Below are 18194 nucleotides of genomic sequence, written 5' to 3'. Positions count from 1 at the left end.
GTCAATACGCCATCTTGTCAAAGCGTAAAACAGATGAACAATGAATAAGCAAGCATTTGAATTTATACAATGTACATTATACCTTTTCCTGAATAAAATGTTTACAAAAAACTAAAATCAGTTTTCCTGACACAAAAACTACTAATAATATTTAGGCCTATATTTTATAATAATAACAAAAATAGAATTAAGATTGTTTTATTATTAGTAATAGTATTCACCTTTATTTATATAGTGCTTTTAACAATGTAAATTGTGTCAAAGCAATTGCACAATATCAAAAAAGGAAAATAGTGTGTCAAAAAAGATACCTAAAAAGATTTTAAAAAAGTTAAAGGCATTTCATTATTGAATTCAGTGATGTCATCATCCAGCTCAGTTCAGTTTAAATAGTGTCTTTGCAATCAGGTCGATGATATCGCTGGAAATGAAGTGTCCCCAACTAAGCAAGCCAGAGGCGATAGCGGCAAGGAACCAAAACTCCATCGGTGACAGAATGGAGAAAAAACCTTGGGAGAAACCAGGCTCAGTCGGGGGGCCAGTTCTCCTCTGGCCAAACAAACCATCAGTTCAATTCAAACTGCAGCAAGGTCAGAATGTCAGTAGTAGTAGTATTCATATTATTAATCTAGTTGCACAACTGGAACATCTCCATCTAAAGAAAATGATCTATTGCGGACACACCATACTAACCTGAGTCCCGTTTATGTATCCCTCGCTTAATTTGAGCCGTTCTAACTCTGCATCACCAGTGACACGGCCGTTCTAAAGAGACAGAGAGAGAAAAATTACAACAGCCCAAAACAACGTGGCCAATGATCATGTCGGTGAATAAGGCTAAACATTCAGAGAGACCACAAATTGTAGCAGGACCTTGAGTAAATACTGGAACAAATAAACATTAACTTATGAACGTTCATGCAAAGGATGCATAGGGATAAACAACACTTAAGAAAAAAAAAAGACTTCAGTTAATGAGACCGTCGCATAAGAGAAACATGACAATGTTACGGAAACAAATGGATGACTAAATGAATGCCAGGAATGAGAAGGGGTTGACCGCTACTAGATAATATTACTCATGCTTTTACATGACAATGGCATGCAGCACCATTCACACTTAAAGCACAAACACACAAAACAGGGGAAGTGGGCTTCTGTACTATTCCCAGTCCACAGAGGCAGTTGTGAAAGTAGATGGTAATCTTAGCTGACAGGCGGGCTTGTGGGAGCCTGTCAGCAGGTAGGAACTGAGCCTGCTCAGCATGTTAATATCTACACAACTATGTGAACAGAGACCAGATCCGTAAGATGGGGGCATTCCAAGCACTGCTGACCATCTTATCTTTACATACATATCTGTCTCTGTGTGGTAAAGTGTGCTAGAGAAAGAATGGGAGAGATTTCAAAAATAAATAATTGATTTCCCAAAAATTAACAAAAAAAAAAAAAAAAACCTCTATTATTTACTCACCAATTTAAACCATTTGGTACCGTTATGGGATAATCATACGTAGTGTTCAATCTTTCAGTAGTTCTCGCTATCATTCACATTTGTGGTGAATTCAAATATGGAGCATCAAAACATGCTGCACCAAGTTTGATATCAATGAGGTCAAATGGTGGTTCTCTTGCTCCATAATTAAAAGGTAAACAAGTGCAAATGACATTTGAGAGCTATGACAGATGGAAAACTTTAATTAAATCAATTTAAAACAATTGAAGTGGTGGCCAGAATGTTTGGACTGTATTTATGGTGCTTTACATAAATTTTTATTATTAGCTAATAAAATCAAGTCCCTATTTATCATCATAAATTTAATTAAAGTGCAACCTAGACCTCCTGCAAAAGATCATGTTCCATGTAAGAAAATAAGCCGTAAGGGTTTGAAACTAGTGTTATTAAAGGGATAGTTCACCCATTTTCTCACCCTCATGTCCTGTATTCGTTTCTTTCTTATGTTGAACATAAAAAGATATTTTGTAGAATGCTGGTAATTGAACAGGTTATGGTCCACATTGACTATTTCTTTCACTAGTGTGGAAGTCAATGGGGACCAACAACTGTTTGGTTCTTCAAAATATCTTCTTGTGTGTTCAACTCATTCAGGTTTGGAACGACATGAGGGAGAGTAAATGACAATTTTCATTTTTGGGTGAACTATTCCTTTAACTAAAACTTAAAACTATCATTTTCGGTAAGTAAATTAAAGCCAAAATAAAATAAACTTAAATCAAAATGAGAAATTCTGGCACTTAACTGAAATAAGTTGAAGTACTAAATTAACTGAAACTGACAATTGACTGAAGTTATTTAGAAATACTTAAATGACAAGCACATAAATTGCTAAAACAAACTAAAATGAAAAAAAAGCTAATTCAAAATATTAGTAAATACTACATTAGCATATAAATAATACTAAAATAACAGTTATTTTACACCATGAGAGCGTATAAATGACAGAATATAAAATTAGGTGAAGTAGTACTTCCAATTTTGAGATATTATCTTTGTCTGATGTAGCGGAGTGCCAAGATTAACAAAAGTTGTGTATGCACCTATCTAGCTATGAATAAAACCTTGAAATCACACACACAGTCGACGCCCTTAAAGTAGGGGCTGTATCTAAGTAGAATCATGCAACCAATCAGAGAAGTCCTCTAATCTGAAGTAAACTGAGAAAACTGAGATTAAGACGATACTTAACATGTTAGCATTGAGCAATTTTCACCGTGAGATAGAGCTTTCTGAAATCCTCTACACACAAGGGAGACTCATCTTACTAAACCGGTTTATCATCTCTCCGCTCACAGACATCAGCGGAAGGGGGTTTTGGTGTTGAGAAAGTTTCAGTGATAACTGAGACATTCACCACGAGGACAGAGAGTAAAAGGGGAAAAATCCCCTTCGTTGAAGAATACTCATACCGCCAAGTCAAACAGACAGGTTAATGACACATGTACGGACATGCGTTTGTGTGACATTCACAAAAAAAAAAAAGTTATGAGTGGTTGTGTGGTGGCAAACAAATTGGGGACATGAGGAAACATGCAAGGGAAGTGTGACTTAAAAACTAAGTATTCTGTAACGCCACACACCGCAGAATGATGCAGACAACTGCGCATTATGATGACAAAGGGTGGGTGGTGAATGATGACAAGAGGAAAGGATGCAAAAAGTGGGTTCTGGTGACATTGAGCACAACGGTGAAGGATGGGTTAATCGCCATGCTCCTCGAGGTGCCAACTAGGACGCATTGGTGCAGAGTGATGCAGCTTGGGTGATGATGCGGGGAACCCTGCTGCTGCGTGATTGGCCGGGAGGGCGTTACCTGCAGGGTGGGGAGGGGGCGGGGTAGGGTACCGGAGGGGCCCCCGCTCCTCCTCTCCTCCTCCAGAGCTCGAGTCAGACGCTCGAACTGCATCTCCTGCTCTCGCACGGAGGCCAGGAGAGATGCGGCATTCTCACACTGCTCCATACACACTGAGAGAAAGAGGACAGGGGTTACACACATCATGTGACTCATGACACACGTGAAACACACACACACAAACAAATATGCCCTCCTCGCAGACACAAGTACACCGCTTAAGAAGGTGAGCATCATGTGACCCATGCGGCAAGCTAAATCGAGAAACGGTAACTCAGAGAGACGGAAAAGAAATGTGAGAGATAGAGAGAACATGACAGACAGAAAATAAGAAGCGTGAAGAGACAGGTGCTAACAAAGCACTTCAGACGCAGGCGTGATCACGCTGCCACCACTGAGTGACAACACACAGGAAACCAGACCGGTTTCCAGCTCTCAGATAGGAGAGTGATTCAGACACTGTGTGAGAAGAGATCGTGTAGAGGCAGGAACGACGAGTGCAGACACAACAAGGAATGAGCCAAGGTCTGTTCAAATCAAGAACGGCTCCACGAAAACTGTCCGTTCTGCTGTGCTGGCCTTTCTGGAGGCCATTTCACTGTCTGACAACTGAAAACAAACTCAGTGTTTTAATGCTTAAGCCCTTACTAAATAGCACTGCAGCAGTGCCACGGTACAGTCAGCAATGGGATCAAACATTTATAAAAGGATTTCAATGTTTATGACCATGATGAATAGTAGTCATAACATTTAAGATACCATTATACTACAAGCAGCTTCAGAATATACTATGATACAGGTCTCAAAAAAAAAAAAAAAAAAAAAAAAAAAAATTATACATTTGTATACAATGCCATGGAATAATATATTTTTTAAATGATAAAAATTGTAAAATATATAAAATATAGATCAAATTAAAGCTAATTAAAAAGCCAAATAAATCATTGTATTGCATATATTTGGTCATTGCAATTAAATAACATGATTTACAAATATGTTATGTTGTGTATACAGCTATGTGTGTATACACACACACAGACAAATATTTAAATATTAATATTTACGAATATGAATATTTAAAATAAAGAACACCATGGTAAAACAGTGACGCAGATAATAATAATAAATGAAACAATTGCTATCATCAAGATTATCATCAACAATGGAATCAAAACAAAACAGTATTATTTTATTACTTTGTAGGAAGTATCTGCTCACCGCATCTTCAACCTGGTTTTAAAACAAGACTTGTTAACTAACAACTACTGTGAACTTTATAAAACAGCTGGAGATGCTACTCTGAAGGCTCAGAGGACATCTTTTATTATTCACTGTTAAACATAGAAGCTCCAATGTTAGATGTGGAACTTATCAAGATATCAGTAGCGTAGTGTATAAATAACTGCTTCTGTGAGTTCACGCTGCATTTGCTCATTAGCACCACTGATCTGGGTGGGGTGCAAACGCTGCGTGTGAACAGCAGGTGGAAAAAAACCCAACAAAAACTCTGGAGTGCTGATCTGAGCACTGATATCAACAGTGATGAGCTCTGAAACATGACTGATGTCACATACGGGAAGCGGAGTCAATTTGAGTTACAGGTTGAGAAAAGTTTAAAAGGTTCCTTGGAAGAACTACAAAGAGGGCATGGCAGCTTTACACAATCTATATTAGCTTACAATAAAGGGAAGAAAGGGAACCTATGAACAATTATTGATCACTTCCAACTGAACTTCCCAATTTTTTTTTTTTTTTTACAGATTTTTATGGTTAAGCCAAAGTGAAAGAGAAACAAGCCTTTACCTGTACCTGCCCTTGTGCGGGAATCGTTACTACACATCACTTCAAAAGATAACCAAAATGCACAAACATCAATGGGTCAAATGTAAAAACAAAATTCCAAAACTGTGACAAAACAAGCGATAAATAAAACTGGATAACCAAATTCCCCCAGAAATCACCTGCATGCAAGTGCAACCACATTACTGTTTACAGGAAAAATTCATTCGTTAAAAAAAAATTAATAAATAATAATTTACTCACTCATTCTCATGCCGTAACTACTGCACCATGACTAATCTGTAAATGATATCTGGTAGTAGTCAACTAATATGAGCTTTTTAATTGCCAATGCTGATATCTTAGTGTAAATGAATAATAGGCTTATATTGTTCACCCTGCTCTACATTTAATAGTTTATTTGTAAATGTTTTGAAAAATGCACAATTTCTGCAATTAAAAGACTTTCACGTTTAGTAAATTAGAAAAAATTTAAAGGATCAATATGAAAAATTAACTTGATAAAATAAATCTGTAAAATAATCAGATTTTTACTTCCTTATTTAACCCTATTATAATATTTTTCACAAATTTTTAAAAATTAGGAATAAAATTAAATGTAACCAGCAGTGCACTCAGTAATCTGATACATTTGTGCACACTGGAAATCATGTTTTCCAAAAAAACAAGCACTTATTATCTAGTACAAGTGAATATGACATGGATATATGACATGGATAACTTGAAATCAAGAATTTAAAGTTGCTTATTAGACTAAACTCTTCTGTCTGTATCCAACTCACACGGTTTGCATCCTTCACGTCTCAAAAAAGAAACGTAAACAAAGCTTGAATATGTGAAAGCACAAATGAAAGAAAAGCTTTAACTAATGGGAAGATTATACATGAATAATGAACTTGTTTCAGCCTAAAATGTATGGCTTGAAAAGACTTTGGAAGCCGTGGTTAAATAAATATTGACAGTGTTAATGGCTGCATATAAAACTGAGCTATAATGCATGACTCATACGGACCATTTTATGGTACTTTCTGAGTTGTTTTCGGAACTTGAAAGCTTTTGATCACTTGATGCTCTCTTGCATGGAAAAGAACAGCAAAAACATTCTTCAAAATCTCTTATGGTGTGTTGCATACAAGAACAATCACCGAATTTATATTTTTAGGTGAAAACTCTTTAAACAAAAGACTCCAGCAAGTCAAACTTCAAAACAGTGGTCTTTAACTGAATACAGATTCGAAGACCTAATATCATCAATCTGGGCTCTGAATCTTTATCTACAGCTCTGTAGGGATCGAAACTTCCCAACATCTGCAAAAAAGCCACTGCATAAAGCAAGCACAAACTCTATGAGATTTCTAGACATCCATAAAACTACCGTGCATGTCAGAAACTATTTTAAGGAGACCACATAAGCACAATGACCCAAGAGCAAAAAAGAATCCCGAAAAACAAACAGCGGCTATCATGAGAGCAGGACTGAAGTGGAAGCAAGCAGGAGTCAAGGCCAAAATGTACAAAACAGCAGCATAGGAAAAGCCCCCCCCCCAAAAAAAACAATGCTGTAGCCACTGAAGATTCAAGAAGCTAACTCAACCCGCAACCAGCTCGCAAACGCTCTCTCTCTCACATGCCACACAACGGAGTGTGTGTGCGTTTGCGCGAGACAGAAAATATTTGCAGCTGTCTGCCTAGTGGTTAACAGAACAATAGGAAATGTGTGTCCACTACAGAGAATCAGTCGAGAGAGGGACAGCAGCAGGGTGTGCATATGCCGTGGTGATTTTAGTTCACCGGGGGGTGGGTGTGATGATCGCATTGTCCTTGAAAACACAGACGCAGCAGTCAGTTTCAACTAGGACTGAAACGGTTTTCCACCTCTCTTCGACTTCCCTCCCCACAAAGCAAACAGACTCTCGTAGAAAGTGAGGAATGAACACACATTCCAGCTTGTATTGTGGCATGTCAGATCCTGTCTCAGGTCTTCTGGCAGGTCAAAATAACTGGAAAAAAAAAACACTTCTCTTCCTTTCTCCTTATATGTCGCTCTTTCTCTGCATTCCCTATGACACGTCCTCATTCTTTCCCAAAGCATCTGATTGAAGTGTGTGTAACCAATGACTCATTCACATCTCAGACCGTTTCTCACTGATGCATGCATCATCTAGACAATAAAGACTTCTGATACACTTTTCACAAAGTAAAACACAGAGGGGAGTGTCCAAATTTAGTGCGCACAATAAAGCTTTCTAGGAATACTTAATTCTGATTGGTCCATTGCAACATACTGTGGTTAAAATTTTGTGTTTGTTGTGTTAGTTGCGCATCTCTCATTTCACTCTGTGGTCTTTTTGTCCGTTATAATTTCGGCTTAAACCATTATTTCACATCCATTAGTTTATTTAATAAGTATTTTGTATTGCATGCAGTAATGTACAGTGAATTAGTCGTTATTGGAAAATAAACAGCATTCAGGATGATAGAAGGATTCTACATATATTCAGTTTCTACAGCGACTCATTTGGTGCATATCGTTCTCTTTCTATGAAACCTGTGAACCGCATTCACTGGTCGTGACATCATTCCTTTTACTGGCGGCATTCAATCAAATGGCTTCCAAACTCATTTTTGTGCGCGCGAGGCACATTATTTCTTGCGCGGTGGAAGAAGAGCGCGGTCACGCGCACGCTCAGCTTAGAGGGAACACTTCGTGGGAGCCCTGTATTTAAGGTAGCCCGTCGGGCAGGGCAGTGATACATTTTGGTAGCCCGACTGGAAAACACAATAGCCCCGGGACGTCGGGCTAGTGATTTTGCGAGCCCTGCCTTGCAAACAAGACACTTAAAACCATTGTGCTGTGGGTGTGATGTCTACTGGATTGTGGTTCACACACACAAAGCTTCGACTGTGTCTGAAAGAGAAGGCAGCTTCCTTGCTGACTAGTCAATCAATGACTTCACAGACAGCAGTTTTTGTAAAAAGGTACCCGGAATAAGGAAACAGGTCTAAATTATAGACCAAAAGAGCTAAAATCAATTCAAAGCAAACATTTAAATAGCGAAAGAAATCAAAAAGTATTACATATCTAAAAAAGCATTTATTATTATGTCTAAAAATAATAATAAATATTATATAAATGTATACACACATACATACATACATACATATCTATACACACATATACATATATAAACCAGATGAAGGCTTCCTAGCAGACAGGATGTTACACAAACACTGGATTTGTAAGCAGTGTTTTTCCGAGTTTCGGACACAGCCCATATGCGCTTTACAAATAGGCCTCCACAGGACGCTACCAGCTGTGAAAGTTCTCATCTTCTAAGGAGAAAACTGTCATGGGACAACTCTAAATATGTCTGACCTAGAACACCCTGAAACTTGGGCAAAAGTCACATAGAATATGATTAAACACCACAGGTACACTATATCCTGCAGAGTTCAGCGTGCTGAACTATGCGTCAAAAACCCAGCATCATTGGCACAAAAAACACATCTGGTCAAATGCCAGTCCATATTAAGAAAGTGTGATTCATAATGGAACAAAACCCCACCGAGACTGCCCTGATCTCTGGCGGGATTAGAGAGAAAGTGCCCTGCGTGACAACGCATCATCAAAACCATTTGATTGTAGTCTCCTGACTGACGGAGGTAGGAATGGCAGCATTAGACATAAGCCTGAATCATTTAATTTGTCAGGTGCTTAACCATTTGCATCCTTTAATGGGATAGCTGAGGTATTAGACAGCTAAGCCACTAAGCATCCAGACTCTATAAACACCTTTGGGCTGAGGTAACACTTACAGCGAAATACAATATAACAGGCCACATTTTAAACATATTAAGGTCAAGTAAATGGATCTTGCTGTATAACAGACTGCAACTGCAGCAGGCGGTCAAATATGATCATCATGCATGTGGGAGGCAATTCAGACAACAGCTGCTGACTTCTGCTCCAAATATGTGGATTATGGTAAGAAAAACTTTATGCGGACTATAATGTGCCTTTATATGGAGAGACTTTGAGACAAAGTCAATACAGGTGTCTGAGTAGGAAAACACTTTAACACATACCAGTGTGAGAATAGACCATCAGGGTAGCGTCATATTTAATTTTTGACAGGAACGAAAACAAGGCTACGAGGGAAAAGTAGTATGGTGCGTTCAATGGATTGTACTGTTGTTTAACAATAAAATCAATCTGACCAAAATAATAAAGCTGCATTAAAGTGTTGAGTTTGAAAGGGAGTCATGAAAATTAAGTGATCTAGGATTCTTATGCCACTGTAAAGACTGTCTCAGCTTTGTTTTCATCAGTGTTAAATTCAATATGGCGTCTAACCTGACTAAGGTGTATAGCATTTGTAGTACAATCTCGCCACACAACATGCATGCTTCTTGTTTCCTGCTGACTCAGGCATGGCTGAAATGTAAAGAGCAACACCATCAGCACTGGCTTGGCTGCAGTCTAATGCTCAGTGAACTTTGGGACACAGAGCCAACTGATCCACAATCAGTCATGTGCTTTAAACCACTATAACTCCAACTGCTACCCGCATACGGGTGTGTGTTAAAGCCTCAAAGCGTTTGGGCAGTATCTACTGACTTTTTCTGCACATACACATCAGTTAGTCATTATATATTTTAGCCTTTACTTCTCACTTAGACAGCTCACAGTCAGAGCGCAGAGACCCGGAAATGGGAGTGCTGGTGACGTAACGCTTTTTAAACATCAACCTGAGGCCGTTACTGCAGATAAAAGGTAATAAGGAGGGGCAGATGCTCCTCTCTTCCTGTAATGACATTGCCTGGAATTTGAAAACCTAAAGTATAGTGTTGTAACCACTGAGGAAAAGAGAAGGGTGTGCTTTTTTTTAAACCATGCTTGGAAGAACTATTACTAGCACTGTTTCTCTCCACAAAGTTCTTTCCTTTGGAAGAACTGCAATAGAACCAGTGGTAATTTCTTTTTTCTTTTGGCCAAATTGCTTTAACAGACAAATGACATTTCGGGCCATTTTTGATAGAAATGGAAAAGTATTATCTTATGAACAATTTATGAGTACATAGGATTTCCCTATACATTTGGAAGAATAACTCCTATTAAAGCAAGCCCCTCAGCTCCTACACAACTTGTAGAAAGTCAGCAAAACTATAACTCTTGAGCAGTTATTACTCACTCCCAAACTGGGTTAGATGGGATCAAAAAACACATTTTTCAAAAACAAAACTTCTTGGAAGTTTGAAATATTGTTTTAAAATAAGATAAGAGGTCCCAAGCTAGAATTTACCTTCAGTTCTTTAAATCGCCATTTAAGCTTCCACAGACAACCCATAATATTGTCAATTACTCTCACTCATGTTGTTTTCAAACCTGTTTGACTTGGAATATAAAAAAAGATATTTTGAGAGATATTTCAGTTTTTTTATACAAAAGTCGTCAATGGTTACCAACATTCTTCAAAAACGCTTTTAAGTTCTGCAGGAGAAACAAATCCATAAAAGTTTGGAAGGCCATGAGGGTGTGTAAATGACAATTTTCATTTTTGGGTGAACCATTCCTTTAAACGAAAAGGCTGCAGCTTATTGTGAATACAGTCATTGTCCCAGCATGCAGTGAAGTGCCTTTTTTGCTTGATTGGTTACTACATACTAAAAATGAGAAAACATTCAAAAAAGCTAGCAATATAATAAATCAAAAGTCTTGATCTGTAATTTTTGTGTCATTTTAACTTCATAAGCAGAAAGTGTATACACTTATTGCCCAAGGTCCCAAATGCTCTTTTACAGTTAAAAACTTTTCAGTATATAAAATAATACTAAAATCTTTGTATTATTATTTAGTAAGTTACTACCTCACTGATTTATTTTTTAATTGAGGCATACTACAAAACAATGTTGAATAATTATGTACTGGTATGTCATGTAATTATAACTGTATAATACTTGCATTTAAAAAGCTAGAATTATTAATCTTCTAATATTATTTTTCGAAAACATCTTGAAATTGTTCTGAAAGATCTGTCATTTTAGCTAAACTTCATAAGCAAAAAAAATTGCACACAATGCTCAAGGTCCAGATTTGTTCTTTTAGCGTTTAAAACTTATATATATATATATACACACACACACACACTACTACTAATAAATGCGTATTATTATAACATCTTTGTAAGGTGCTACTCTGATTTATTTTCACAGTGATGTGCACTACAACACGATACTCTATTATTTTGCACTGGTATGCTATGTTAACTGTATTTTGCATGCATGTTCGTAAGAAATAATTAAACTGTTTTTAAAAACAGTGCTGTGTCCTTCCGCGTTTGAAAGACACACCCTGGTGTTAACATTAGAGCCGGTCATTACCGCGGTCAAACTATTTGGTTACCCGTCATTGAGGAGTTGTCTTCAAAGACACACCTCCCCTCACAGTTTTGGGCTCATTCTTCACTTCAGTTCGTAACGGGAGGATCGAGCCTCCTCTATGGGTGGGGGGCGTCTTAAATCGGGCGAGTGTACACTCGCACTGGTCTTTTCAGGTCAAGGTAAGCGAGGATGAAAAATCCCAAACATTCCTGCTTTGAGCCTTTCAGTTTCTGCTCAGGGTCTGATAAGACATCATGAGCGGCACTGACTCATGCTGAGCGTCTTACGGGTATTGAGGTAAATCACACACACACACTCAGTCAGTGTGACCTGCTGCTTCACAGGGGCTGTGTGTAAATGAGAGTCACTGTTAACACACACACACACAGGACCGCGCCTTTCCCCTCCCCCACCCACACACACCCTTGCACTAAAATACTAACTCAACAGGTTTCCAAACTTTTTTCGTAATGATTATTGCATATATCCGATGAGTTAAATGACCGAATTTCGCCCTCTTCTGGGAAAAAAAATAGGAGTCAAAGTCAAGTAAAGCTGAGAAACACAGCGCACCTGTGAGGCTCAGTTCAGGTGAAGCAGTAGTGGCCAATGCGATACTAACGTTACATAAACATGTGAATCGGTGCAAAAATCATTTTAAGACCAAGACATTCATTCCCATTTGGAAATTGTGTTATTTTGATTTCAATTAAATCCACTAGTTCATTAAGAGTCACTTGTATTTTTATTTATTTATTTGTATTATTTAAATACAAAACACGCCGGATACTATATTTTGCAACTTTTTATATTGTCCATAAACAATGCTTTAAATTACTTCCGCAAACTCAGGTGTGTTCATGGGCCTTGACCTGAACATTTCACCCTCACTGCCATTTATTCACCCACAGATGCATTATTATACGGTTTAAATACACATATCAAAATATATTTTCGATAACACCTACAATTTCATCAAAATATATTACAGCCCCGAAATCGAAAAAAGAAACCCGGAGGAAAATCCCCCTGAGGTCTATAAACAATTGAAATCGTCACATTATTAGATATGAAGCACTAACGCCAATCTAAATGAAAATCTGTTTATGGATTAATTCGCAGAAATTGTGTCTTGAACAATTAATACAAGAGTACGGTCATATTTACTTATGCACACAAATCAAAATAATTCCCAAAATCAAGAACTTTATCCGCAATATTTATCCAGAATATCTGCAACAAGACTGGGGGGAAAAACACCAGAACGCTCCGCTCCCAGTTATTCTCTCACTAAGCCTGCATTACAGAGTAAAGAAAAGACAACGCACTCGATTTACAGATGAACTTTGAGGAATTTCAGGGAAACAAGGTCCCTCTGTCCCAAAGATCCTCCTCACGCTCGATTAGCACGGCGGCTAACTCTACTAGCCTGCTAACATGGAGAGCTGGCTAACTTTGTTCTGCTCCTCAATTACGAGGCCAAACAGGGAGAACCAGAAGACAACAAAGAGAGCTATCAGAACAAACAGAAGAGTTTCCATGGAGTCTACCTTTGTTTTTGGTTTCGTTAAAATCCCGATGTGAGGTCGTGGCCTATCGAAACGGGCTTCTCTGTGGCCAGTTTCAGATTTTCCAAGCGGTAGGAAGTGATTGTAATTCCAAACGTTTGCGACTCTATATTTGGGCGTTTCAGCCCCACGCTACGCCAGACGCATCTGCCCTATTTTATGAGTGGCGTGTAACGCGTTTCTCCAGACGAAGCAAAACAAAGAAGAAACCTGAGATGAACAGATTGAAGCAGTCTTTTTAAAAACCCACCAATCTATCTCGCTCCCCTTGTTCACTCCTCTCTTCTCTCGTCGTCCCACCGTGAAGCGTCTGACCCCTCCCCTGTGGACTGGAGCAGGAGTTCAGTTCACTCACACCGCTTTGGGCGGGGACACGGCGGACTTTTCAATATGCAAGCGAAAGAAAAAAACCCCCGCAATATTACACTGCAGAATGGTTCTTTAAATGTAAACGCATTTATTCGTCGTCGTGTGAATTATCAGACACCGCTGCATTGTAGTTGATATGCCACGAAACAACGACTGCACCTGTGAACCTGCGATACTTCTTCACGGACTGATTGGAAATCTGAGCTGAGAGAATTCCACCAAAATGGAATCATTTATTTGGAACAAAAAGAATATATAGGCTATAAAGAATGTAAATAAAATAAACATCAAAGGCTAAAAACCTTGCACTACATTTTTTTTCTCACATAATTCAGTTATAAAAAACTCTTTTGTTTATTAATTATTTTTAATAATTAATAAACAAATTATTAAGGCGCTGGTAGCCTCATGGGCAGTGCCTTGACATGTAGCGGCGTCACGAGTTCGAATCAATATCGCAGACCTTTCCTGATCTCGTCCCCCCACTTCGCTTCCTGTCAACTTTGTTCTGTCCTATCAAAATAAATAAAAACTTTTATTTATTTCAGTTTTTATCTGTGTTAATTCCCTATTTTGCATATTCATCTCTATATTTTTTTCTTCTTCATTTATTTCTGTTTATTGCAGTATGATTATATGAAAATCAAATAAAACTGTTAGCGTCCCCACTTAGTGTCCTCAGATTGCCAGGTTATGGTACGGGTTCAACCTGTGTAAATAGTGCTTCAAGTGTCTTTTTAATTTGTACCCTGCATGTGCAAAAAAGATCAGTTATTATCAGTAAGAGGGAGTGATGCTAACCATTTAGCCTGATTTCAGATTTTGAATTTCATTATTATTTTAAGTAGCCATCACATGCATTTTTCAAGATCAACTCTGAGGAATATGAGATATGAGGTTGGCTAATTTACAGTTTTGAATTTAGTGGAGATTTTATTTATTCAGTTTGATGAGAATCTTGGTGGACTTGTTATCACTACACAGAACTGACATTACATTCAAAACATATGAATTATTAATGCCTTGCCTTACCATCTCAGTTTGCACTTCATTTGCTCAGAGTCAGAAGACTTCCTGAGGTCACCAGATGGATGTCACTTGAATGTCTGGGAAACAGACTCAATAGATTTTTATAATTACAGTAATTATAACAAGAACTAACCTTAAACAGTGATATTGGTAAAGGCTGATGAAAGGTTATCTGTCATTTTTAGCCATGTCAGAACAATTATCGAGAACAAAATAAATACATAATTCCCACAATAACACACAATTAGTAACTAATTAAAGTGATTCAGACTTACTATTGGTGTCAATATTAATAATATAAATCTGAATTGAAAAGTTCAAATGTGATCTATTACTTACACAACAACCAAATCAATTCCTATATTTATCAGTTAGCTTGAAACAGACTGACTCATGATCTGTCACTGCTGGGTCAATGAAGCGTCAGTCATATCTAGTCAAAGTCATCTGAACCTTTCAGCGTGGGATATTGTAGTAACACTGAGTTCCCCACCCAGCGAATCAAGCTCAGCTGATGTTAAAACACTGTTCAGTTGATGTTGAAAACTAACCTCAACGCAGCCAGTCAGGATGGGAGTATGTGGATCCAAGCGCTCAATATGAGTCAGAGTCACCCTACTATTAGCAAGGACAGGAGCACACAGTAGCTCCTGATAGGTTCATAGGTCACTCTCTTGACCCCTAGGGCATACAAAAATGTCCAGCAGCTACAGCACAGAGAATTCCATGTTTGTCCATGTGGTGTTGCACACTGGTATCAGGTCACATGGTGTATTGTTGCAATTGTATTGTATTGCCAAAACTGAGATGATCCTCACTGCAGAACACAAGATCCAGGGGGTGTGGTTGGATCTAGATCCAACTCCTCCCACCTTACATATACCTAAACCTACCTGTCTCCACCCCCTGATCCCTAAACCCACCCTAAACCTACCATCTCCACCCCCTAGATGTAGATCCAACCCTTCCCTGGATCTTTGTTCTGCAGTGAGGGGCTACTGCCAAAACTAGCCGCAGTAAGTTAGGGAGCAGTTCAAATTCGAATCAGCTGAGGCTTATCAATTCTCCATTTCTGCTTAATTGCTTATCTTTTTGTTTCATTTTATTTTAACTTATTATGCATCGGAAGGCATTTTTAAATAGATTACGCAGGAAATGTATTGCTTTACAATATTTCTGGATAATGTATTTGTGATCAAATAAATGCAACCTTGGTGAGCATAAAATGTTACAAACTTTTGAGTGTATCCCCACTTGGCTCTATTGTTTATTCTGTGCCTGCTTAGAACAGTAGGTCAGGTTGGAATCCATGACCATTTCAAGGACTGACAAGACAAATAAGCAAATACCAGCAAAATAACAGAGACATTCAAAGGACTTTTTACTGGTTTGGCGCTCTCACAGATTCTTTTAACATTAAGTGGAGAATCTTGAACAAAAATTTGGAACCAGTTGGGCTGTATCATTTCAATATGTGCCATATTTCACAACGCAGCCTTTCTTGAAAAGGTCCTCGAGATACATCCTCATCAAATAGCAGGGCACCAAATGAGGAAAAAAAAAATCCACTATTAAGGCATTTTACTTTACATTGTCGCTTCTAAGAAAGCTTCCTTCAGTAAAAATGTCCATTTCCTGTTGTCCTCTCACATCAAAACCCACCAACATATTTGTTTAGCACTGGAATGATGGATTTGTTTCTTAAAAACACAAAGCCTTTATTTACTTCACAAGACTTTAATTGATGGATTTGTTGATTATTGTGATGTATTTATCAGCTGTTTGAACTCTCATTCTGACGGCACCCATTCACTGCAGAGGATTCACTGATGAGCAAGACTGATGATCTACATCTTGCATGGCTTGAGGGTGAGTACACTTTCAGCATTTTTTAAAAACTATTTCTTTGAGACTGAGACATTAACTGGACAGAAATAGGTAGAGGATTCTGGCAGGTGACAGAAGTAAGATTTTCATCACAACATGAAAACAAACTCAGCTACAAACTTAGCCAAAAGCCAGACAGATCTGATTAAAAGTGTTTTATTGAGCTGACGAGAAGAGAATGCAGGGAGGTTAGGATCAGCTGCAAAATGTTTATATTTGCCAAATGTGGCAATGTATGAAATAATTGATTAAACGCTGCATGGGGCACAAGATGACTCATGATGTTGAGCAGAGCAAGTGAGTCATGAGAGAGCTGGTTAGGGTTCTTATGGCTCCATCTAGTGTTTACCAGTGAAAACTACAGCGGGCCCTCTCAGCACTTAAAGGAATAGTTTAAAATAGCCATCCAAGATATAGATTTGTTTGTTTTAGTTTGTCAGTGGAAGAAATTTGGAGGAATTTATAATTTCATCACTTGCTTACCAATTGATCCTCTACAGTGAATGGGTGCCGTCAGAATCAGAGTTCAAACAGTTAAAAATATCACAATAATCCAAAAGTAAATCTGTTTTGGACTGCTTTTGCTTGTAAAAAGTGCTTAATCTGTGCATGTTTCTCTCCTGATTCAGGCGAGACAACTTTTTCTCTAGTGAATATTATGGATAGAGTCGCATTTTAACCAGAAGCAACGCATTTAAGTTAAAACACCTTAACGATGGATTTGTTTATTACAAACACAGTCAGCTATTCGCTTTATTAGATGTTAATTGAATATCTGCAGTCATGTGGATTATTTGTGGATTATTGTGATGTTTTTATCATCTGTTTTGATGGCACTGACAACACAAGTACTCTTTATTCAGATCTTCACCTTTTTACACATTTAATAAGTGTACTTTTCTTTCCTTTAGCACCTGCATCACACAAAGACAGTACAAGCTCTCATGATCATACACACAAAGCCTTAATGTCACCCCACAAGAGAGAGCCAGATGGCCACAAGACTGAATTATCTGTTCAACCAGGCAGGACAGATGTAGGTCAGGAACTGCAAGTCCATTCATTACATGTTTAACCATACCTGCTTGCTTCCTTGCATTCGCTTGCTCTGCATTGCTCTCATCACACACAATGGTGGAACTTTACACAAAAAGAGTACAAAATATGGCCAATTTCTTTTCGTTTTTTTCTTTTTTTTCAACAAATGGACAATGAACTTTAAGTAAATGTTATTTATTTCATTGCGTGCTTGTCAATTTTTGCGACAGTGGTTACCAAAATGTTCTTGCAGTAAAGATTTTGTAAATGAAGAGTTTATTTGCAAAAACAGTATGCAATCTGTAATGTGTGTAATGAATGTAATCATGTTTTTTATTGTATTTTATTGTGTTAGCTGATTTTGTTTTTTAACCTAATCAAAATAACTCAACTGCAGGTTGATTGAGATTAATTGGAATGCACAATGAAATAAACAAAACATGATTTTTGAAAATTGTTTAAAATGAAGTTATCTGTTTTCGCAAACGAACTCTGCAAATGTAAAATAAATGTAGGCTATTTTTACAGACAAAATGTATATTAATGGGTTGCAAATTTAGCTTAAAACAAGATGTCACTCAGTAGAGACTCAGTAGAGACTTTTTGATTATTTATTAGGCTTTTAAGCTGCTTTTTTCTTTCTTAAAATAACGTACATCAGGGTTGCAGGGTTGAACTTAACGAATGCAATCAATACTGCAATTTAGGTAAAAATGGACAAATTGGAAATACTATAAAACAAAATAACGGA

The 18194-nt window shown here is 37.8% G+C and overlaps 1 protein-coding gene across 15 annotated transcripts in view; it reads right to left on the bottom strand.

Moving 5' to 3' along the window:
- The window catches only part of LOC306874090 (catenin delta-1-like), a 28733-nt gene extending 15286 nt beyond the window's left edge, over positions 1-13447 (bottom strand). For 4 of the 15 annotated variants that reach the window (XM_079423844.1, XM_079423831.1, XM_079423842.1 and 1 more), the window contains exons 1-3: positions 13371-13447; positions 3333-3484; positions 694-765 (exon numbers count right to left, since the gene is read on the bottom strand). In XM_079423844.1, the coding sequence (XP_079279970.1) occupies positions 694-765; positions 3333-3479 (219 nt within the window). In that variant the 5' untranslated portion in view covers positions 3480-3484; positions 13371-13447. Of the gene's footprint in view, positions 1-693; positions 766-3332; positions 3485-13102 lie in introns of all 15 variants that reach the window. The other 11 variants (XM_079423837.1, XM_079423832.1, XM_079423833.1 and 8 more) reach the window with 6 other exon arrangements.
- Positions 13448-18194: the final 4747 nt, after the last annotated feature.

Source organism: Barbus barbus (genome assembly GCF_936440315.1).
Source record: "Barbus barbus genome assembly, chromosome: 8".
Classification (NCBI taxonomy): Eukaryota; Metazoa; Chordata; class Actinopteri; order Cypriniformes; family Cyprinidae; genus Barbus; species Barbus barbus.
This window is presented reverse-complemented; position numbering and strand designations above follow the sequence as displayed.